The sequence below is a fragment of the Acinonyx jubatus genome, chromosome E1 (genome assembly GCF_027475565.1).
Source record: "Acinonyx jubatus isolate Ajub_Pintada_27869175 chromosome E1, VMU_Ajub_asm_v1.0, whole genome shotgun sequence".
Classification (NCBI taxonomy): domain Eukaryota; kingdom Metazoa; phylum Chordata; class Mammalia; order Carnivora; family Felidae; genus Acinonyx; species Acinonyx jubatus.
The window spans coordinates 46,533,906-46,558,423 of record NC_069397.1 but is presented as its reverse complement, the minus strand read 5'-3'; the positions used below and the strand labels follow the sequence as shown (position 1 = coordinate 46,558,423).

The window sequence follows — 24,518 nt, the reverse complement described above, 5'->3', positions numbered from 1 at the left end:
AGCCTTTTTATAATTCGGATAACAAGGCTGACATGACTCCAAACGGATGCAGGATGTACAGTTACAGTCAATATGCAACAGATACAACATAGAAAATCAGTTACGTCAAATACTATAAAAACATTTTTAATACTTGGTACACACATATTGTAAATGAATTTATAAAATGTAGAATAACAAAGTAAAATGAAGTAAGGCTATTATTATTAGGTCTGAAAAGGTTTTTACTTCATGGTCTTTGTAATTTTTTTACTAAAGAAAATAAAAACGTATACACTGATGAATGTATGTATGCAAATCCCTAAGGAATGAAACCATCGATGTTCCATCTATGTATGTTCACTCACTCTGCAAGTGTCAAGTATTTTGAAGCAAATTTCAGGTAACATCTTACATTTATTTCAGTATGTATTTCTAAAAGAGAAGCTGAAAAAAAAATGATCATACCTAAAAATTTCTTAGATCACTAAATATCTAGTCAGTCCTCAATATCTCATTTAATTAAATCAGAATCCAAATAAGGCTTATACTTTGCAAGTGGTAGGTAAGTTTCTTTTAGCCTTGCCATTTATTTATTGACAAAATCAAGCCAATCATCCTACAGTTTCCTGGAGTCTAAATTACACTGATTGCATCCCTGTGGTATCATTTAATAAGCTCCTCTGTCCCCAGTGTATCTTGTAAACTGGTAGTTAAACCTAGAAGCTTTATATAATTGAGGTGATTTTTTCTGGCAAGAATATTTCAGAGGATGTTAAATCGTGGGGCACATAATCCTCCTGGTTGAAAGACAAAACTATGGAGATGGTAGAAAGATCAGTGGTTGCCAGGGGGTGGGGGAGTGGAGAGAGGGAGGAATAGTTAGAGCATAGAGAATTTTTAGGGCAGTGAACTATTCTGTATGGTACTACACTGATAAACACACGTCATTAGACATTTGTCAAAATCCACAGAATGTACAACATCAAGAGTGAACCTTAAAGCAAACTATAGACTTTGGGTGATCATGTGTTGACACAGGTTCATCAACCGTAACTAACGAACCACTCTGGTTCGAGATGCTGGCAGGAGGGGAAGTGGTGCGTGTGTATGTGTGGGTGTGGGGGGGATGGTGCATCGGGGGCTATATGGGAACTCTCTGTACTTGCCACTCAGCTTTGTTGTGAACATAAAACTGCTCCAAAAAATACAGTCTTTTAATTAAGAAGAAGAAAAGAAGTTTGAAGTCAAACAGAACTAGTATGAATCTGAACTCTACCAATTCTTGGCAATGACTTTAGGCACATTACTTAATCCTTTTAAATTTCAGTTTCCTTGGCAGAAAAATGGGGATAGAAATAGTGTCGTGTGTGAACATTAAATAAGATAAAGTGTATAGAGAACTCAAGACATGCTTTAAAAAAAAGAACACAGACAACGCAGAGCACACAAGATCCTCTCAGTATTATGGTTCCCCTTCCTTTGGCTAAAATGGCACATGACTGAAAAATCAGAATAAGCAATTTAACTTACTGGGGAAACCTTGATGGGCCAAAATTATAAACAAAATTTTGAGTGTAGTTCAGGTACATTTTTTTATTAGGGAGTCTATGGCTTTTCTCAGATTTCTTAGCTCTTTGCTATCTCATTTTAAGATCTCTCCTAAAAATCTGTCCTGAAACATAGCAAATTATGATGCAATTTGTCTTTGTTAAACCAATTTAGTCTAGAAATTGACCAACAATCAAGTATTCATTTAAAACAAAGCTGATGATTAACAGCAAATCCCTAACGCATCAGTAAACAGTACGTGAATTACTGATTTAAGTTCTAAAGAGGATGAAAATGTTAAAATAATAGCACACGTCAAGACTGATTCATTGCTTCTAACTTTTCTTCACAACTTTTTTTAGCAGTTTAGTTGGGACCATAATGACATAATTCTCAGGTACTTGAATAACCCCACCCTCCACTGCCCTCACCCTCAACCTTGGTAGTTTTGAAGAAGTGACCAGGTGCCAAAATAAGCTCTGTCTACAAGAAACACTGCCGACCAAATATCAGGATTTTCACATTCTAAATACAACTCCTTACCTGTAACTCTTGTAAAATGGAGGCTGCCTCTTTCACATCACCATTTTGTTCTTTTATGGTTGCTAATGTTTTAGTCAGTCGAGCACGCTCAATTTCAACATAAATCTACAAATATGAGAAATCTGTATTATGAAAATTCTCAGACATGTATTAAAAGTTTTTTAAATGTTTATTTTTTTATTTAAAAAAAAATTTTTTTTTTTAACGTTTATTTTTGAGAGAGAGAGAGAGAGAGACACAGCATGAACAGGGGAGGGGCAGAGAGAGAGGGAGACACAGAATCGGAAGCAGGCTCCAGGCTCCAAGCCGTGAGCACAGAGCCCGATGCGGGGCTCGAACTCACAGACCGTGAGATCATGACCTGAGCCGAAGTCGGACGCTCAACCAACGGAGCCACCCAGGCGCCCCTAAATGTTTATTTTTGAGAGTGAGCAAGCACACGAGCAGGGGAGGGGTGGAGAGAGAGACTGAAATGGCGAATCCCAAGTGGGCTCCGTGCTGTCAGTGCAGAGCCTAACGCGGGACTGGAACTCATGAACCATGAGCCAAAATCAAGAGTTGGACACTTAACCAACTGAGCCATCCAGGTGCCCCTAGTTTTGAGAGAGAACAAGCGAGTGAGGCAGAGGGGCAGAGGGAAAGAGAGAAAGTTCAAGCAGGCTCCAAGCACAGGGCAAAGCTAGATGCAGGGCTTGATCCATGACCCTGGGATCTTCACCTGAGTGGGTGAAAACCAAGAGTGGGATGCTCAAGGGGCACCTGCGTGGCTCAGTCAGTTGGGCATCCAACTTTGGCTCAGGTCATGATCTCGCAGTTCATGTGCTGACAGCGCAGGGCCTGGAGCCTGCTTTGGATTCTGTGCCTCCCTCTGTCTCTGCCCCTCTCCTGTTCACGCTCTCTCTCTCTCTCTCAAAAATAAACAAACACCAAAAAACATTAAAAAAAAAAAAAAGTGGGATGCTCAACTGACCGAGCCACTGAGGTGCCCCAAAATGTGTTAAATTTGTGTGTGTGTGTGTTAAAATTTTAAAGGTAGAATTGAACTATTATTCAAACCAAGCCTAATAGTATTAGTATTTATCATCCAGTTATGGTGCACTTAATCCTCCATGTACAAATACAGCTGTGTGATTTTACATCTCACAATCACATAATTTTTTAAGAAAATGTTTCTACAAAACATTATCCATATTTTGTAGCTTTACTTTGAGAACCTAAATATGAAATCCTTGTGTTTAATGAGTAACAGAACCACATGCTACGTTAAATAGCACAGAAAATAGAACAGTGTCTTTAAAAGAATTATTTGAGGGGCGCCTGATTGGCTCAGTCAGTAGAGTATGCAACTCTTGACCTTGGGGTCATAAGTTCAAGCCCCATGTTGGCATAGAGCTGACTTAAAAAAATAATAATAATAATAAGATAAAAATATCTGATCTTAAGTATTAAAGTTATGAGCATTTTTTGCAACTATGTAATGTTAGATGATATAATTTCCGACAAATTAAACATAAAAAATAGAACTATAGCCTAATCGGGGCACCTGGGTGGCTCAGTCGGTTGAGCGTCCGACTTCGGCTCAGGTCATGATCTCACAGTCGGTGGGTTCAAGCCCCATGTCAGGCTCTGTGCTGACAGCTCGGAGCCTGGAGCCTGCTTCGGATTCTGTGTCTCCCTCTCTCTCTGCCCCTCCCCCGCTCAAGCTCCATCTCTCTCTGCCTCTGAAAAATGAATAAACCTAACAAAAAAAATTTTTTTTAAAGAACTATAGCCTAATCAAGTCTAGGGAACTAATTTTCATGTTTGGGCTTGCTTGTCCCTTCAGCCTTTGCTTTGCAGTAACCCTTTTTCCCGCTCCACCCCCAAAAACCTTAATGTCCAAGAATAACAAACTACTTCCACTTCCCTAAATGTTCCATGTGTTTCTTACTTTGACATATTTGTATAGAATTTCCCCTATGTCTAAACTGCCGTTCCCCCTATGCCCCTACCCCTGTGAATTTCTATTCTTCTTCTTTTTTTTTTAATAAAGTTTATTTATGTTGAAAGACACAGCGTACAAGTGGAGGAAGGACAGAGAGAGAAAAAAAGGAGAGAACTCCAAGCAGGCACCACGCAGAGCCCTTATGTGGGCTTGATCCCACGAACCATGGGGTCGTGACCTGAGCTGAAATCAAGAGTTGGACAGTCAACTGACTCAGTCACCCAGGTGCCCCAAATTTCTATTCGTTTTTTAAAAAAACTTTATTTAAAAAAATAATTTTTTTTAACATTTGTTTTTGAGAGACAAAGAGCACTAGCAAGAGAGGGGCAGAGAGAAAGTGAGACCAGAATCTGAAGCAGGCTCCAGGCTCTGAGCTTGTCAGCACAGAGTCCGACGCGGGGCTCAAACTCACAAAGTGAGAGATCATGACCTGAGCTGAAATCGGATGCTTACTTGACTGTGCCACCCAGGCGTTTCAAAAACGTTATTTATTTTGAAAAAGAGAGAGAGTGCACACGAGTGTGGGTGGGGCAGACAGAGAAGGGGAGAGAGAGACTCCCAAGCAAGTTCCACACTGTCAACACAGAGCCCGACGTGGGGCTTGAACTCACGAACTGTGAAATCACGACCCGAGCTGAAATCAAGAGTTGGGTGCGTAACTGAGCCACCCAGGCTCCCCAAATTTCTATTCATTCTTAAAAAGCCAGCTCAGCCATCACACCCTGCCTCTGTGAGATGGGAACGGCAGACCCACTGCCACTGTCGAGACACAGCGCAGCGACTATTTTTCCGATGGATCTCTTTGCGGTGGTAAAGAACAGCGTCATGTTCATTCTGGATCTAGCACAACACAGGTGCTCAATAAACATTTACTGAACTGATGGGACAGTCAAACCAAGACCCAAGAAGTTAAACATAAGCTAAAGTTTTGTCCTCAAATCACAAATATCTGTCCAGAAAAAAACATATTTACCTCAGTCACCATTTTATACTTGCCGTTTTTAAAGAAACAAGATTAGGAGGAAAAAAAAAGCATCAAAACAAATACAAACAGATTCTGGTAAGACAGTGAAAGTTTTGAAATTAAGTTTACACTGCAAATACTCAATTACTTTATTTGTTTTGAGAGCGAGCGAGCGAGCACAAGCAGGGAAGGGGCAGAGAGAGAGGGAGAGACAGGATCCCAAGCAGGCTCTGCACTGTCAGCGCTTGACACAGGGCTTAACTCATGAACCATGAGATCATGACCGAACCGAAATTCAGTCGGATGCTTAAGCAAGTAAGCCAACCAGGCACCCCTGTTACTATTAATTCTTAAGTAAACTACACTCATCATGGGGCTGGAACTCAGGACTCCAAGAGTCACAAGCTCTCCCAACTGAGCCAGACATGCACCCCAATACTTTTTTTTATTTGTTTTGAGAGAGCGAGTACATGTGCACGTGAGCTGGGGAGGGGCAGAGAGAGAGGGAGAGAGATAACCCCAAGCAGGCTCCATACTCCCCATGGAGCCTGACGAAGGGCTCCATCTCAGGAATGAGATCATGATCTGAGCTGAAATCAAGAGTCAGATGCTTAACTGAGCTACCCAGGAGCCCCTCTATTAATTTAAATAGTAGAGTAAAACTGTAGCTATCCCAAGCATAGATTTCTCAAGCAGATCTAGGTCAGGGTGAAGAATTAACTTTATCTTTAATTATTGCTACATGTAAATATGGAGTAAGATCACTAATTCCCAGAAAAATCTGGATATATCAAGACTGCCACTATTTTAAATATATTCATGTGTAAATGGGAAGATACTACAAGGAAAAGTACAAAGATAATGGTTGAATCAAGGTGATGACCTATTTTGTCATCTTAAATATATACTGATCTAATGTCTGCATATCTAAATATCTCTGAACACAGATAGGATAGTAATTTCCACTATGAGTTATGCCAATGGAAAACTTACCTTGCCTTCTGTAACCATTCGCAGAGTATCAATTAATCGAAGCTTGATCGGAAGGTCTGTGATTTCCTCGACGTAAGTACAGCACTGTTGAACCATTTTTGCAACAGCCTAAAATAATAAAAACCATTCATAAGCAAGGTTCATTTCTCATACAGTTAAAAATGAAGTATTATGCCCATAACGAAACATAAGGGGCGCCAGGCTGGCTCTGTTCGTAGAGCATGCAACTCTTAATCTGATCTCTGGGTTGTGGATTCGAGTCGGGTGAAGAGGTTACTTAAAAGTAAGGGGCGCCTGGCTGGCTCAGTCAGTGGAGCGTGCAACTCTTGATCTTGGGATTATAGGTTGGAGCTTGATGTTGGGTGTAGAAATTACTTAAAAAAATAAAATCTTAGGGGCACTTGGGTGGCTCAGTGGGTTGTGTCCAACTTCAGCGCAGGTCATGATCTCATGGTTCATGAGCTGGAGCCCCATATCAGGCTCTGCCCTGACAGTGTAGAGCCTTCTTGGGATTTTCTCTCTCTCCTTCCACTCCTCCCTCACTTGCTCGCTCTCCCCAAATAAATAATAAACCTTAAGAAAAAAAAAAAAAAAAGAATAGGTATACTTTCCATTCTGTTAAATAAACACACACACAAATAAATAAAATCTTAAAAAAATAAAAGGGAGGGGGTGCCTGGTGCCTGGCTAGCTCAGTTGGTAGAACATGCAACTTTTTTTTTTTTATGTTTTATTTATTTTTGAGAGAGACAGAGTGAGCAGGGAGGGGCAGAGAGAGAAAGAGGGAGACGCAGAATCTGAAGCAGGCTCCAGGCTCTGAGTTGTCAGCACAAGCCTGACATGGGGCTTCAACTCACAAACCGCGAGATCATGGCCTGACTTGAAGTCAGATGCTTAACAGACTGAGCCACCCAGGTGCCCCTAGAGCATGCAACTCTTAATCTCAAGAGCCGTGAGTTCTACCCCCATGTTTGGCATAGAGCTTGCTTAAAAAAAATCAAAATGTCTCTGACAGCTAAGATGTACTGAACACCCAGGAATAACGTAAAAAGGTTAGGAAAACCTCAGGTGCAAAGACTTTACCCCTCCCCACTACAAAGAGTGAACATACATGATTACATAAAAGGGATATTTGACGATGTCTATTAGAAGGCTTCCTAGCTAGCTTTTTTGGAGCCAAACAAAAAAGCACGGAAGAAGTTGTAACAGACGAAAGGGGGAAAAAGGACAAGAGAAAAGCAGGGGTCACCAGTGGCTATGAACAGCAATGAAGCCACAGCTAGCAGATACTGTGAGTTAAGAAAGAGTCCGTAGCAGAGGCAGAGGGTTTAGCAGCCCCCGCCCCCGCCGGGCCTCAGGAGGGCAGAGAAGCCACAGTCACCCGTACTCCCCTCAATGAAACAGGACATTGAAAGTCACAGCATCCCCTGCCCAGGTTTCTCAGATAATGTAAGTGGGTTGGATACATTTCCTCTAGCTCTAACATTCTAGGTCAGGGGTCAGCAAAACTTCTCTGTACGTTTTAGTAAACATTTACACAGTAAATATTTTAAACTTTGTGGGCCATAGGGTTTCTGCCTCAACTATTCAACTGCCTTTGTAACCTCAGAAGCTGCCAGACAATATAGAACAAATGGGTGTGGCTGTGTTCCAAAAACTCTATTTACAAAGCTGACAGGTGGGATTTGGACCGTGGCCTGTAGTTTGCAACCTCTAATATAGACTCTGAACAGCATTATCAGTTATGATAATCATTGAGAATAATAATTAGGACTCTTTGTCATAAAGAAAATGTTAAACTATATTAAATATATTTCGTTTAAGACAGCAGAAAAGTAAACAGAATATCTTGCTGTCACCTGTACCTCAATCATGCTGGGAAAAAAAAAATCCGATTGTATATCTTGCAAAGATTTTCTTAAAAAACAATATTCACGTAGTTCAGGTCAAACTTCTAATTAACTGAAAAAATGGCCATTCAGAGACACACAGGAGTTCCAGAAAATAAAGGTTTTATTGTAAAACACAACTCTTTCAGCAAGGGTCTGGGACACTTTGTATCTCAAAACATGATCCTTCTAGGGCGCCTGGGTGGCTCAGTCGGTTAAGCGTCCGACTTCGGCTCAGGTCGTGATCTCGCCGTCCGTGAGTTCCAGCCCCCCGTCAGGCTCTGTGCTGACAGCTCAGAGCCTGGAGCCCGTTTCAGATTCTGTGTCTCCCTCTCTCTGACCCTCCCCTGTTCATGCTCTGTCTCTCTCTGTCTCAAAAATAAACGTTAAAAAAAAAAAATTAAAAAAAAAAAAAAAACAAACAAAAAACCATGATCCTTCCAACACTAATTATAATAATGATTTCTGCAAGGGCATACAAATTAGTAATTCTAAAAGCTGTGCAAAAACTACATTAACAGAAATCAGATAGGGTAAAAGAAAAACAAACAAAACAGTTATATCAATATTCTAATGATAAGTGAACATCCTGCTGCTCTCTGAGAAAAACACAAGTCATTAGGTAAGTCATGGTAGGAGTGAGGCTTACCCCCTGGGCTCAAGTGACAGACAGTGAATTAGAAACCATTAATTTTAAGCAATCCAGAAAAGGTTATTTTAAGAAAATCATTACTTTCTAAGTCTGGTAAAGCAGAAAGAAAAGCTTTAGGTAAAAAGTAATTATGGGAAAAGGAAAGAGACATTCTGAGTCCCCAAGCACCTTCCAGAGCTAAGACATAACATTGTTGTCACGGTGAAAAGGGCAGTGCCACTGCAGTCGGGGTCATCCATCAGCCAGCTGGGAGATGGGCTCACACTCCTCTTTCTCCGGGACGCTCCCCACCCCCCCGCCCCCCGACAAATGTAATCAAAACCCTCTCTTCCTCCTATCAGGTCTCCTAGCACCGCTGACATTGTGTGTCACTTACTGTATACTGCTGGGAGTGTGTGTGTAACTTAAAAAAAGTAAAATAAAAAATAAGTCACCTTTAGGGCACTTGTTAAAGAGGTACTACACTACTATCAGGGATCATATTCTGTACTGAACCAAAGGTGACCTGGCACATTTCTTCACATTCCAAGAGTCTTACATAGAAATGTCAGTTTCTCAATCAGAAAAGGGACAGAGTTAACAGTCCCTCTACTAGTTCTGAAATGCTAGGACTCTATTAAACCTTTAGTTTAGGATACGTGCTTTGTTTGAACGGCATCAGTCCTATACAAAACACATTTTCGTTTAAGCCAGGCTACCTCAAGATGTCTAGGGAAGCAGCCCTTTCCAAATCGTCCCATAGCAAGCAAATCTCAGAAAACCAGAGGAAGGCAATGACTCATCTATGCCAGTCTCTCAACCAACTCTATGATGGTCTCTGAAAGCACAGAACTGAGCAACAAAAGGCATATTTAAAGGAATTTCGCATTCACATGTACTAGGTTGCCTCAAATCAATGTGAATTCTTTTTTAAAAAATATTTTAAGTAATCTCTACACCCAACACGGGGCTCGAACTCACGAACCCGTCAAAAGTCGCACGCTCCACTGACTGAGCCAGCCAGGTGTCCCTCTATGTTAATTCTTGACAACAAATTATATGCATGTAAACTTATCTAAAAAAAGAACAACAAATTGTTTTTTGCAAAAAATAATTTAACGTACTCTATCACTAAGTTCACTCTAGCAGTAAACTAATAAAACAAGGGATTTGAACAAGAACACCCTATTTGTTTTTTGGTTCTACTACTCCCCGATTTACAACGTCAATACCTTTATTTGAAAGCAAAAAATAAAAACCCAGAAGCTACTCAGGGAACAGTACTTGAAAGATGAGATATAAATGACAAAAGTGGACTTTTTGTACAGAGGATCATTTAAATATCTCAAGCGAAAGGGGTGCCGGCCAACTCAGTTTGTAGAACATGGGGCTCTTGATGTTGGGGTCATGGGTTCAAGCTCCATGTTGGGGATGGAGTTTACTTAAAAAACAAAACAAAACAAAAAAAACCTCAAGCAAAAGAACAGGGAAACAGTAAAATCTAGCTTCCCCAAGACACCAAAAGAAAACATAATCTTTAAACAAAATAAGTAGTCAAAATGTCTGAAAAACTGCCTCAAAATAAGTGAAATATTAATTGTTTAATGAAAGACATGATTAAAAAAATTTTTTTTAACCTTTGTTTATTTTTGAGATACAGACAGGCAGAGTGCGAGCAAGGGAGGGGCAGAGAGAGAGGGAGACACAGGATCTGAAGCAGGCTCCGGGCTCTTGAGCTGTCAGCACAGAGCCCAATGCGGGGCTCGAACCCACAGACCACGAGATCATGACCTGAGCCAAAGCTGGAGGCTTATCTGACTGAGCCACTCAGATGCCCCAAAATACATGATTAAGTAAATGATAGATTATCAGCTTGATGGCTTATAACACAATCACTTAAAATAATAAATATGAAGATAGGGAGCAACACGGAAACAGAACAAAGCTGCACCAACATTCTCAGCACAATTTTGTAAAAATATGCAAATATATGAAAACTAGAAGAAAAAACAACATAAAAGCAGCTGACATGAAAATATGGACAGAATTTTTAAAAACTGTCTAGAATGTTGTAATGCTGATTTAACAGTAATTTAAAACAGATTCACAGAAAGGTTTTCTAAATGTCCTTATTTAAATGCAAATGTATTTGTTTTATGAGCAGTCACAAACTCACTTGCTTTAATTGGCTCCGTCTTTTTGACAAAAGCATAATATTTTCATTAAGTAAATCCCATTCTTTAGCCTCATAGCACATCTTCACCACTGCAACTAGGATACGGGATGTAGACACCATATCAGAAGCCTGTAAGAATGAAAATATGCTGAGAGTCAACGGAACACTGTTAAATAAAATCAATGATAATTGAGGTTTTCACTATAATCTACTCACGGTGCGGGTCTGTTTCTCCAAAGAGAGAAGGGTTTCAATGACTTCTTGAAGTCTTCCTTCCTAAAACGAAAGATACAAACGAACAATGAAAACACTACCATCAACACAAAACCAAACAACAGTCTAAAATGAGAGGTTTCTGACACAAAAAGAAAAAAAATCCATTTTTGAGGAAAAGGTCCATCCCCATTACTATTATTGTTTTGTTCCTTTCCATCGTAGTGCTTGCTTTTCCTGTGGACTCCTTAAGTCAGTGGTTTCCAACTTGGGGTCCACAAGGTATTTTTAACATTTCAAATCACCTAAGAGAAACTTAATATAGAACAATAATTTAACACCGGAGAAAAACCTCAAGTCTTTGTTTTGGATTCTAATTATCAACTCAGTGTGGTAATACCAGATTATCTTGTTCTGAATAGACTCTTAATTGGCAGTCACACGTGTCTTTAAAGAGGAAAAATGGGGAAAATGAGTGATTTCTCTATGAAGTCACCATAACAAATACTTTAATACACGAAGTTCTGAGGGGCACCTGAGTGGCTCAGTCAGTTAAGCTTCTAACTCTTGATCTCGGCTCAGGTCACGATCTCACAGTTGGGGAGTTCAAACCCCGTGCTGGGCTTAGCACACTAGTAGCAGAGAGCCTGTTTAGGATTCTCTCTTCTTGCTCCTCCCCCTCTCACTCTGTCTGTCTGTCTCTCTCTCTCAAAACAAATAAACTTAAAACATGAAGTTTTGAGGAAAAATAAAAAGGATATCTGGTGGTAAAAAGACAAGAAACCCTGGTTTTATTTTTCAATGACTTTTTTTTTTTAAAGTAAGCTGTATGGCCAAAGTGAGGCTTGAACTCACGACCCTGAGATCACGAGTTGCAGGTTCTGCCAACTGAGCCTGCCAGGTGCCCCTAATTGTTCAATGCCTTTAAAAATAAATTGTAACTGGGACACCTGGGTGGCTCAGTCGGTTGAGCGGCTGACTTCGGCTCAGGTCATGATCTCGCGGTCGGTCCGTGAGCTCGAGCCCCGCATCAGGCTCTGTGCTGACAGCTTGGAGCCTGGAGCCTGTTTCAGATTCTGTGTCTCTTTCTCTCTGACCCTCCCCCATTCATGCTCTGTCTCTCTCTGCCTCAAAAATAAATAAATGTTAAAAAAAAATTTAAATAAATAAATAAATAAATTATAACTGTGCTTAAAGGAAATAAAGACCACCTGAGAATATCCATACATGCTATACCAAAGGTCATGCCTTTAAGCAGATACTGATCCAAATGGAATACACCCCTTTTGGTCAACTGATAATGACCTCCATCTCATATGCAAAAACAAAATATTCCCCCTGGGGAGCACATTTGGAAACGGGAGTAACAAAATTCAAATCATATAAACCTAAATGATAATACACCAGGACTAAAATAAGCCATCCTATTAGAAACCACACATTTTAATAAAAACAAAACCAGCCCACAGCAAAAAAAAATTACAAGTATTTAAGATATTGGTATTAATAACAACGAATGAATCAAAAGTGATGAAGATTTTATTTTGAAATTGTTTTTCTAACTATAAATGAAAAAAAAATTAAGTTCATTTATTTTGAGAGAGAGAAAGAGAGAGCGCGTGTGCCTGTGCAGGACAGCAGGGCAGGGACAGAGAGAGAGAGGTAGAGAGAGGGAGAATCCCAAGCAGGCTCTGGGCTGTCAGTGTGGGGGGGAAGGGGGGCTCCAATTCACGTACTGTGAGATTCAGAACTGAGCCAAAATCAAGAGCTGGATGCTTAACCTATTGAGCCTTTTTTTAAGATTTTATTTTTAGGTAATCTCTACACCCAACATGGGCTCAAACTCATAACCCTGAGATCAAGAGCCATGTGCTCCACCAACTGAGCCAGCCAGGAGCCCCAGAACTTTTTTTTATTTTAATGACATTCATGGACAGTATATGAGTACTACTCTTTTACCCATCAAAGAAAATAAAGTTTTTGAATTAAGGACACAAATAATGTTTGGATTTTTCAAAATACTTTCTATATTTTCCAAAATAACGTTTAAACTATGAATTTTCTATGGAGTACAGATTATGTACTGTATGGTCATTGTTTGAATTTTCTTTAACTCTGAAATATATGATTACTGTAATTAAATCTGAAACACCATGACTAGCGTTGTAACAATGTTTCCTATGCAAAGGAGAGCATCAGTTCTGAAAACTCTACAGATTCATGTGTACAATAAAGGCTAACTAAATGCCCATCAGAGGAAAAGAACAAAGAACAAATCCATAAATTCTCCAAAGTTAAAAGCTAATAAATCATAGAAGATCAAAGAACCTCAGAACTTAAAGACTGCCACAGATCATTTAATCCAATCAACTCATTTTAGATTTTTTTTTAACGTTCATTTATTTTTGAGAGAGAGAGATAGACTGCGAGCAGGAAAGATGTAGAGAGAGAGAGGAAGACGCAGAATCCGAAGCAGGCTCCAGGCTCTGCGCTGTCAGCACAAAGCTCGAGGCTCATGAGCCATGAAATCATGACCTTAGCCAAAGTCGGATGTTTAACTGACTGACCACCCAGGCACCCGCTGTTTATGGTATTTTAATTCAGAAGTACGGTTTTTTTTTTTGTAAGTTTATCTATTTTGAGAGACAGCGCACAAGAGCGCAGGAGGGGGAGAGGGAGAGAGAGTCCCAAGTGGGCCCCACACTATCAGTGCAGAGCCCAATGTGGGACTTGAACCCACAAACTGTGAGATCATGACTTGAGCCAAAATCAAGAGTCAGCCACTTAACTGACTGAGCCATCCAGGTGCCCCAGAAGTATAGGTTTTAAAGAACTGCATTCTAGGGGCACCTGGGTGCTTCAGTCAGTTAAGTGGCCAACTCAGGCTCAGGTCATGATGTCACAGTTCATGAGTTTGAGCCCCATGTCGTGCTCTTTCCTGACAGCTTGGAGTCTGCTAAGGATTCTGTGTCTCCCTCTCTCTCTACCCCTCCCCACTTAAACTCTCTCTCTCTCTCAAACAAACAGACAAACAAACAGGGGCACCTGGGTGGCTCAGTCGGTTGAGCGTCCGACTTCGGCTCAGTTCATGATCTCATGGTTCAGTGAGTTCGAGCCCCTTGTTAGGCTCTGTGCTGACAGTTCAGAGCCTGGAGCCTGCTTCAGATTCTGTGTCCCCCTCTCTCTCCGTCCCACCCCTGCTTGTGCTGTCTCTCTCTTTCAAAAATGAATAAACATAAAGAAAATTAAAACAAAACAAAATACATTAAAAAAAAAGTAGAAAAAACAAACCAGTAAAAGAACTGTATTCTTCATGTGAAGAAATCACATATTGCTTTAGAGCCACCATCTGCGGGTATCAACAAAACATCAGAGGTCACCTTCTCAGGAAGGCATTCTTAAATAACTCTCCGGAAGTCCGTAGTCATTCAGCACTTCCTTAACTAACAAGCCCACTGACTTTCTGCTTGGTAATGACCCCAAACTCTTTTCTCTTTTAATGTTCATGGTCTCTCTAATCTCACTAGAATGTAAATTCTGCAAGAGGTGGGACTGTGTCTATACTGTTCACCAATGCAGCTCAGTACCTGGCCAAGCACATGATGTTGCTTCTGTAGCTACTACGGTACATCCCTCTATACCTTGTACTACAGTCATTAATGTGCATGTCTTGCCTCCTAAGTGGTCCATAACTTCCTTCAGGGGTGGACCTTGTTCAATTGTTTCCCTCACACCAACTTGTACATAGTATGCACTGAATGGCTGGACCACAACTAGCAGATGATCTTAATGGTTTACAATTCCTGACTCACCTTGAGATTATGACCTAAGCCGAAGTCAGACACTCAACCGAGCCGCCCAGGTACCCAAAATTCCTGATTCTTACTGTCAAGGTAAGTAGGATGTGGTAAGTTATATGGCCGGCAATTCAGTTCTATCTGGGGGATGCTACCATCAACTTCAATAAATACAACTCCCAATTCTCTAATTATTCCACTTTTTTCTCCAAATCTTCCACGGTCAATGCTATGGCTAACCACCTTCCTCCTTTCCTAACTATTCACAGTTCTTGAAATTCCACCCCACCTTGCTGCCTTTCAACTCTGAGGAAGGAGACGGTCAAAGCTACCAAAACTAACTCATTAGAACATGTGACTTTTGTGACTCACTTTTCTCATTAAAATCTTTGTAAATGAGGTAACTTACTAAGGAGTTTGTTCAACATACATATCAATGTATATTTGTTCAACATACATATCATCAACATACATATCATGTATGTTATGTATCTGTAAGTTCTCTGTTTCTACCTTTTACCTCCTAAATGGATCCAACCTTTCAATAACTTGTTAAACAACCTACAGAAGAAAAAGGCCAATAAAAAGTTAACCACAAGTAGTTGAAATTTAAAGCTAATCCAGTATTTTTACATGACCTATTTCTTAAAAAAAAAAAAATGTTTTTACTGTTATTTTTGAGATAGAGAGAGAGAGAGAGAGAGAGAGAGAACATGAGCAGGCAGAGAGAGAGGGAGACAGGCTCCAGGCTCTAGCTATCAGCACAGAGCCCGACATGGGGCTCAAACTCACCAACTGTGAGATCGTGACCTGGCCGAGGTCAGATGCTCAACCAAATGTGCCACCCAGAAGCCCCTAACATTACCTATTTCTTAAGAGGGTCTTTATGTCCGAGCTGCTGGCAATCAATAAACTGTTTTACATTTCACCTCCTCCTGGAGAAGAGGCTGCAGGTAACCAAATGAAATGAAAAGACATGAAGAGGGAGAACCAAAGGATACGTTCAATTTAAGAATATAATCCCCAAACAACCACGTACCAAATATAGTGTAATCGAAAAGGGGGGTGGTGATCCTCTGTGTAGTAAGAACTGCTAAATACCACATACAGTTCAGAAAAGGCCCTCTTCAGATTAATTTTTAACTCCTTAGCTAATAGGACAGTGAAGCCCTAACCATTATCAAGAACTAGTATCACTTTTATTATTTCATCAATCAAATACCAAGCACAGAGGCAGCAGAGGAGAACGTAATGGTTAAAAACATAGGCTCTGCAGCCAGACTGCTTGGGTCTAAATCCCAGGTCCACCACTGTGCTACCTAGGGCAAGACCCTCACGCTCTCTGGCCCTTAATTTTCTCTTAAATGAAATGAGTATAATAAAAATAATTCCTGCCCCACAGGGTTGCTGTAAGGATTAAAGCAATACTTATGAAGACATGCCTGGAATATACTAGGTACATTATCTTCATCATAACAGCTAACATTATATAGAAAGTACACAGCAATAAATATTAGTGACTGGTGTTCTATGTTGAGTGTTAGGACACAGAAACAGAGTCGTAGTAAGTCACAACTGTAGGAGATTCAAATGGCCTGGATTTGTCAACTTTACCACCCAGGTCTAGACTTCAGGATGCCTTCTGAAGGTTTCTGCTCTCTGTGCTTTTCTCACTGGGTATATTCTTATTAAGTTTCTATACACACAATTTTTACCTGCAAATGTTGTTCACATTAAGAATAAAAATTGTCGGGGCGCCTGGGTGGCTCAGTCGGTTAAGCGTCCGACTTCAGCTCAGGTCACGATCTCGCGGTCCGCGAGTTCGAGCCCCGCGTCGGGCTCTGGGCTGATGGCTCAGAGCCTGGAGCCTGCTTCCGATTCTGTGTCTCCCTCTCTCTCTGCCCCTCCCCCGTTCATGCTCTGTCTCTCTCTGTCTCAAAAATAAATAAATGTTAAAAAAAAAATTAAAAAAAAAAAGAATAAAAATTGTCTTGGGGCACCCAGGTGGCTCAGTCAGTTGAGCATCTGACTCTTGGTTTTGGCTCAGGTCATAATCTCGAGGTTAGTGGAATCAAGTCCCAAGTCGGCTCTGCACTGATAATGGGGAGCTTGCTTGGGATTTTCTTTCTCTCTTTCTCTCTCTCTCTCTCTCTCTCTCTCTCTCTCTCTCGCCTCTACCCCACTCATTAGTGCAAAAACTCGTACTCTCTCTTAAAATAAACATCATAAAAATAAAAAATAAATTAAAAATGCTGTAAGGAAAATAAGCACGGGAGCAAGTCTCTTAAAGATATCGTGAGATGTAGCAAAACGAATACTACCTGTTGCCAGGAGACCTGAGCTTGATCTGGCTTTGCTGTAGACCTTGGATAAACCACTTAAGCTGCCTGAACCTTAGTTTTTTCACAAGTAAAGTAAAAACAACAAAACTTTCTTCAGTTTTATTGATGGGCTTAAAGTAAAAAAGCAAAAGAATGTATGCTAAAGTGTCCCATACATTCCAGTGTAAAAATACAATGCTTTAAATAGGTATTTTCTTACATTTGGCAGAATGGTTAGAAAATATAAGATGACAAACAGAAGGCAAAACAGAACTTAAAAAAATTAACTAGACTGTAAGACAATCGTCTAATCCAAAAGTTGAAAATTGTGGGTTTGCATTAAAAAACAAAACCACAAACATTTATGGCCTCCCATCCCCAGCCCTCTACCTTCCTCCCTCACAAAAAGAATCCACACCTGTACCCTGTTTTGTTCCACTGGCACACTGGCTTAAAAAAAATAAATAAAAAATCCAGGAGCACCGGGTGGCTTAGCGGGTTGAGCCTCTGACTCTTGACTTCGGCTCAGGTCACGATCTAATGGTTTGTGGGACTGAACCCCTTGGCAGAGCTTGCTTGGGATGCTCTCGCTCTCTCTCTGTCCTTCTCCAGCTTGTGCACACGTGTCTTCTCTCTCTCAAAAATAAACAAACTAAAAAAAAAAAATTCAAACGGCTTCTATTTTACATAGTTTAGCAGGCCACAACATTCCCTGTTTTAAACATTTCTGCTACCCACTTGACACCTAAAAAGGCATTTGAGTTTGCAAGTCTTTCCAACTGTCTTGAACACATAACCATAATATCCTACATAAACGCCATACACGTGATTACTACAACTGTAGCAGTGAAATATTTTTCTTACTGGCCTATAAGCTCTCTGAGGGCAAGAGCTTTGTCTAATAACCTTTATACTCCCCACAACGTCTAGCACGGACTACTGACAGTAGGCTATCAGAAATTGGTAAAGGGAAGATTTTTTTTCTCCCAGGTCTCAGCTCTAGGCATAGCTGTACTTCTTTTCAGCAAACGGTTTCTTCCTTATGGAAACCAGCAATCTATTAATTTCAAAGTGCTGGTTCAGGGGCTGACTCTGGACCGTAGGTATGTTTTGTCTGATCTATGTGGTATTGGCTCAAATGGTGTTTTAAAACAGATCTGTGTCCGGATTCTAAATATTGAGGCAATTCGTATAAAACAAATCCATACCCCTGGTTTCTCCCTCAAATTAGAAGAGTTGAGGTCTGGTTGTCATGCCCAATTGGCAAAGATTAACTGGAGGTGAGGAGTTACTTCCCCCCCTTCCCTGGGTAAGTGGTCAGAAGTTGGCTCAGGATTTCATTACACTTGGCTCACTAGGCAGGAGAGCATGGAGACAGCACAAGCTCCAGAATCAGTCTGCTTGCTCTGCATCCTGGCTCCATCACTCTACTAACTGTATGACCTTGGGGCACGTGACTCAACTTCTCTTAGACTCTTTTCTTGTCGGTAAAACAACAACACCTATCACATGGGGCTAAGGTGAGGCCCGAACGTGCTAATGCATGTAAGCACGCAGAAGGCTGCCTGGCAGTGTAGAAAATACTCGACAAATGCCAGCTATCGTTATCTGCCTGGCACTGTCGGGGTTTTCCAACTCTCATGTAAGTGAGGATGTTTCTTTACACAAGCTGCTAGAAAGTTCAGAGACGAATTTATGGCTCCCCTCCATCAAGTGTACTGAAGCTAAGAAATTCAGGTGTATCAACTTCATCAGCCTTCCCTATCCCTGTCTTTTTAAAGCCCCACTAAATCCTTTATCAGAAAAAAAGGGAAGCAGTGGAAAGGTTGGCTTTTTTAAGAAATATTACTGTGAAATATTACTTGACACTCCTCCTGTCCCTGAATTAGTTGCACTTAAATGTACTTCTGTGGTAAGCACCTTAAGAGACAAAACCAACCCTATTAGTACATGCATCCCAGGTGAATAACAATAAATATTTGTGGCTAGATTGATCAAGGAATTTCATGAGGCCTGAGCGTAATCCTTAGCAACAGCCCATGATGGGAACTGATTCCACAACCATTCAAACCCTAGTCAGACAAATCTAGTTTTGAAACTCTGGTTCTGTTCCTACCTGTGTTCCACAAATATCTCCAGGAGGCTTGGTTTCTTTATATGTAAAATGGTACATAAAGTTGCCTGACACATATCAGGGGATGTGAAAAATGTTCGAATCAAGTTCAATTTCTATTCCAGAGGAGATAAGCAGTTGGACTAAACCACGGTTCATGACCTCCCCTAATTAGGTTATTCTGCACTGCTGTGCCTGTTAGTCTTTGCGGCTGCAGTTCCCGCTCCGGGGCCGACTCCTCCCCATCCCAATTTTCTTCTTCAAGGCCCAAAACAAACGTCAACTACTCCGTAAAACCTTCCCTTATCCCACCAGTAAAAAAACAACAGCTTCCTTCTCTGCGTTCCAATAAGCACTTTTATACTTGTGTAACACGCACCACCATGCCTGACTCGTCTAATTCGTTATATATACGAACTCCTTAAGGGCAGGGGTCCTGCGCTCATCACCTTCGTCCTGTTTCACTTTCCTACTGCTTCTCCTGGCTATAGGCCAGGAACATCCCATGATCCATAAACAACTTAACGACATACGTTCATTCAGCCAGAGTAAGAGAACTCAACTCTCTGATCCAGCCTGAACGCTAAAGCGGCCGTAACCCCTGGGAAACTGTTAAAGTAAACGTTAATCAGTACCGAGAAAAGGCAAAGAGTACTGTGAGGCCCCACCTCCTCCGGGAAGTGGCCATCAGTCCAAGGGAAGAGTTTGGGAAGCTGTATGCACCAGCGTACTCCCGCTGCGGGGCACACCTGGGACCTCCTGCTCACGCAGGCCCAACTCGGGCTGGGCAGGCAGTGGGGGACGCACCCTTCAGCCCGCAGGCCCCCTGAGGCCTAAGCAAGCTCCGCGCCGTGACTCAGCCCTTGGCGCCCGCGAACAGCCAGCCGGCCTCCCCTCACCTTGGCCAGCTTCTCGCACTCTGGCAGTCGCTGATCCACCGTGGCGCTGTAGTCCACCTCCATCTTGACGATGCGCCCATCAGCCCGCTCTGAGCCGCCGTCCGCCATGGTCCCGGCCTGAACGTCCCTTGATGTCCCCCTGCTTCGGCCACCACTCGTCACCCACACCGGAAGCCGCCTGCGCACCCACTCAGGCAGTGCGTCGGGAGCCCGCGCGAAGGACCCCCACGAGGCCCCCTGCGCTGGCCACCAGTCAGGCACTGCCTCAGACAGCCCTGGGGGGCGGGGCGGAGGGCGGGGCTCGCCCTCCAGCCTGCGGCTCACGTCCGGTTTTGCCTTGATAACCGACTTTCATCCACGGCTTCTGCGATGAGAAAAGCTAGTGTAATTGAGTAGGCCGTCGCATATACTCTTACGTCTCCCTGCTTTGCAAATATTATTTCTCAGAGCCGTGGGCAAGTCGCTTAGCTTTTCTTGGATCTCCGTTTTCTCATCTCTGCATGAGCAGGCTGAAATCCTAAAGAAAAAAGTTTCATCTGGTTGAGAATCTTGGTTTAATCTGTGGGATCTCTCAAAGCTCAAAGAGAAGGTATGACAGCGGCTCAGTAATATAACAAGTACTTTTTGTTTGTTTTCATTTTTACTATAATCCACTACGTGGGTAAGAAGAATCTTTAGAAAGATTTTGTTGACTTTTCTTTGTAGGACTCTTGTGAGCATCAAATGAGATTTTACGCATGCAGGATTATTTCCATTTTTAAGGACCGTGCAAGTTTTCATTAGCATCTGCATCGTCTGGGTCCCTATTTAACAGCTTAGGATGCTTGAAAGTGAAAATGAGGTTGTGTGTGGTGTGGTCAAAGTATAAACAGTAGCTTCCAAAGCAAATGGGAAATCTTGGAATGGTCTACCTGTTAGCGAATTAAATCAGCACCAACATCCCTTTTTATATACTGAATAGACCTCCTTTTGTTGTTTTTGTTTGTTTTTACTGTTCTGTAATGAAAATCATGGGTAATATAACCCACCTGCACACATAATTAAACACGACAACAACAAAACACCCTAGCTGTAAGGTAAAGGAGAAGCATCGCAAAATAGCAAAATAATAATACTTCAGAATATAAAGGCTAGGGGCGCCTGGCGGGCTCAGTTGGAGGAGCAGGCAACTCTTGATCTCTGGGTCCTGAGTTCCAGCCCAACCTCAGGTGTAGAGATTACTTACGTAAATAAATGAATAAACTTCAAAATTTAAAGGCTAAGACATGTCTACTATAGAAAATAAAAAAAAGAAGCAGTTGTGTGGTTGTTCATACACATAACTGTGAAATCAGAAGTTGCAACCTCAATAGGTTGGTTCCCCAAGCATCGTAAGGATTTACTGTGGGTGACATGATTTCTCCAAAATGGTGTACAACTTCTTGGTAAAGTTCTGACTCTGTGAAAGTACAATTTTCCATTGTTTTTTTACATAGAAGAATTCTTAGAAATTTTAGTGTATATTAAAACGTCAAAAAAGAGCATATGTAAAGTGAAGTTCGAGTCTAGGCCTCAGACACATAAGTGGGTGTCTGGCAGGACGTTGAAAAGTCAGGTGGAGGGGCTCCTGGGTGGCTCTGTCGCTTAAGCAGCCGACTTTGGCTCAGGTCGTGATCTGGCCATTTGTGGGCTGGAGCTCTATGTCCGGGTCTGTGCTGACAGCTCAGAGCCTGGAGGCTGTTCGGAATTTGTGTCTCCCTCTCTCTCTGCCCCTCCCCCACTCACGCTCTGTCTTTCTTCTTCAAAATAAACGTTAAGGAAAACAAACTTTTTTAAAAGAAAGAAAAATCCGATGGATTGTGGGACAATATTTTACCATGCAGGTTTGTCGCATCGTAGATGTCTGGCATCCCAATTACATGCTGATCCCCTTTACCCCCCAGTGATCGTGACAACCTGAAATACTCACACAAATTTCTAAAACGCATTTCTAGGAGCCAGTATTGTTGAGAGCACTAGGCTGAGCTGTTTCTGGCTCTGTATTCAGTGTGCAGTTGGTTTGGTGAAGAGTAGACAAAGCATTTGGAGGTCTACCGTTTTGTGTCAAGAATGTGAAAAGACAAAAAGTGACAAGGTTGTGGTGGAGTAAATCTGGAGTAAATCCTGGTTTCCAGGACTCAAAAAGTAAGAGTGAGAGAGGGTGGAGAAAACTCCACCAAACTGAAGCCCTTCCTTGCTAGGCCTGGAGGAAATGAACAATGAAAGCACTTTGAAATCTAAGGGAAAGCTTACAAAGGAAACAACAACAAAGTGAAATGAATAAACCTGGTGAAAGACTGAGCAAGAGAGAAAATAGGTTGAGAGTGCGGGTTACGTAGACGCTTTATAAATCATTTATTTGTCTGAATCGGACATCGTAAGAATTTAGTTTCAGAAGAGAAAAATTAGCAAAGAATAAGGAACCTAAAAGGTAGAGATGAAACCTCTGTAGAAATGTAAAGAGGGATGGAAATTAAGATGTACACACTAGGGGTGCCTGCATGGCTCAGCCGGTTAGCCGTCCAACTCTTAATTTTGGCTCAGGTCATGATTTCATGATGCCTGCATTCGAGCCCCTGGGATTCTCTGTCTCCCTCCCTCTGCCTCTCTCTTTCTCTCTCTCAGAACTAAACAAATAAACATTAAGAAGAGAGAGATGGACAACTAGTTGGGACACCTGGCCGGCTCAGTCGGTAGAGCATGCGACTTTTAGTCTTGGGGTTCTGAGTTCAAGCTCCACGTTGGAGCTAGAGATTTAAAAAACAAAGAATCAGGGTGGTGAGTTTGACCCTCACTTGAGCAGTAGAGATTACTTAAAAATAAATAACAAAAAAAGGTGACCGTGCTAGTCCCCCAGCAAGGCTTGACTTTATCACTATTTTTTGTTTTGGGTTGGACTTTATAAACTAACAAATTTGTCTCTTCCTCATTCTTGAAAGCCTCCTCCTCCCCTTCCCTTTCACTTGTTTTTCTGTGGAATCCTTTGTTCCAAGAACTCAGTACAGATATTGACATGCCGCCCTCAGTGTATACTTAGTAACGAGACTCAGATGGCCCCGCCAGCTCTAGTCATGAGACCACCTTGAGGAACCAGGCTGGCAGCGGGGACCAGACTGCTATCCAAATGCCCAGATCCTGTATTTTCCTATAAAAGCCCTCAGCCCTTTCCCCCAGGCGGGCTTGCAGTCTTGGAGACATTAGTCTGCTGTAACCTCCTTTGCCTGGCAAAGTAGTAAACTATCTTCCTTTCTGTATACCCCAACTCTGTCTTCCAGTTCCTGCTCTGAGCACAGACGTCAGTTTTCGACAACAGAGAGAAAAACGGATTGGAAAAGCAGGGGTAATGTATATTATGATACTAATTATTGAAAATAATGTGTCTATATATTATTGTTATTTTTTCCATATTTGGCATCTTTGGCCCGTTCAGCTTATTGGCTGTGCACACATCTGACCCGAAGTTCCCGCCTCTGTGAAGTGAACCTTGTAAAGGGGGCAGGAGGGTAGAGGGGAGATAGAAAATAAACATGTAAATAATGTAGCAGGGGTGATAGTGAGTGGGAGGTGGTCAAGGAAGGCCTCGCTAGTGAGCCAAGACCTGAAGTAAGGGAGTCTTTTTTGGTTTCTTTTTACCTTTTTCTATGTGATCTCTACCCCCAACACGGGGCTGGAACTCACGACTCTTAGACCGGAGTGACCGGAAGTCATATGCTCCACCAACTGAGCCAGCCAGGTGCCCCAGTAAAGGAGTCTTGCGGATAGTTTGCAGGGGAGAAGATTCCAGGCAGAGGCAGGAGCAAGAACCCTGAGGTTAGAGCAATCAGGTCACCCTGTCTGAAGACCAGAATACGCGAGGGTAGGAGTTACAGGAGATGAAGTTTGGGGCGATTCAACCATTATAAAGACTTTTTTTTTTTTTTTTAATGTTTGTTTATTTTGAGAGAGAGAGAAAGGGAGAATGAGCAGGGGAGGGGCAGAGAGAGAGGGAGACACAGAATCTAAAGCAGGCTCCGTGCTGTCAACACAGAGCCCGTTGCAGGACTTGAACTCACGAACCGCGAGATCGTGACCTGAGCCAAAGTCGGACGCATAACCGGCTGAGTCACCCAGGTGCCCCGGGACTTGGTTTTCAACCTAAGTAAGATGGGGAGCCAATGGGGGGTTTGGGCGAAGGAGTGGTATGAGCTGACTTACATAGTAAAAGAGTCTCTGCCATGTGGTGACTAGGTTGGGGAGAAGCTGGGAGACTGGCTGGGGGGTTATTGCGGTAGTTCGGGAGGAACACGATGGTGGCCTGGACTAGGGTGGAGGCAGTGGAAGCGGTAAGCAGCAGCTAGATCCTGGATATAATCTGAAGGTGGTGCCAAGATTGTTGGCCTTGAGGGCAGAGAGGTCAACTATGTCGGCAAGATTTTTGGGCTGAGCGTCTGGAAAGATGGAGTTGCCA

At 42.1% G+C, this 24,518-nt stretch overlaps 2 protein-coding genes across 6 annotated transcripts in view; one reads left to right on the top strand and one right to left on the bottom strand.

Moving 5' to 3' along the window:
• Positions 1-20,255, bottom strand: part of PSMD12 (proteasome 26S subunit, non-ATPase 12) — a 29,751-nt gene extending 9,496 nt beyond the window's left edge. Inside the window, exons 1-5 of the mRNA XM_015072639.3 lie at positions 20,054-20,255; positions 10,927-10,986; positions 10,711-10,839; positions 6,015-6,122; positions 2,074-2,178 (exon numbers count right to left, since the gene is read on the bottom strand). Coding sequence (XP_014928125.1) covers positions 2,074-2,178; positions 6,015-6,122; positions 10,711-10,839; positions 10,927-10,986; positions 20,054-20,161 — 510 coding nt within the window. The 5' untranslated portion in view covers positions 20,162-20,255. The remainder of the gene's footprint in view (positions 1-2,073; positions 2,179-6,014; positions 6,123-10,710; positions 10,840-10,926; positions 10,987-20,053) is intronic.
• A 129-nt stretch (positions 20,256-20,384) lies between these two features.
• Positions 20,385-24,518, top strand: part of PITPNC1 (phosphatidylinositol transfer protein cytoplasmic 1) — a 267,242-nt gene continuing 263,108 nt past the window's right edge. The window contains exons 1-3 of one of the 5 annotated variants that reach the window (XM_053211780.1): positions 20,385-20,642; positions 22,273-22,388; positions 23,347-23,411. In XM_053211780.1, coding sequence (XP_053067755.1) covers positions 22,348-22,388; positions 23,347-23,411 — 106 coding nt within the window. In that variant the 5' untranslated portion in view covers positions 20,385-20,642; positions 22,273-22,347. Of the gene's footprint in view, positions 20,643-22,272; positions 22,389-23,346; positions 23,412-24,518 lie in introns of those variants that run through there. The other 4 variants (XM_053211784.1, XM_053211785.1, XM_053211786.1 and 1 more) reach the window with 4 other exon arrangements.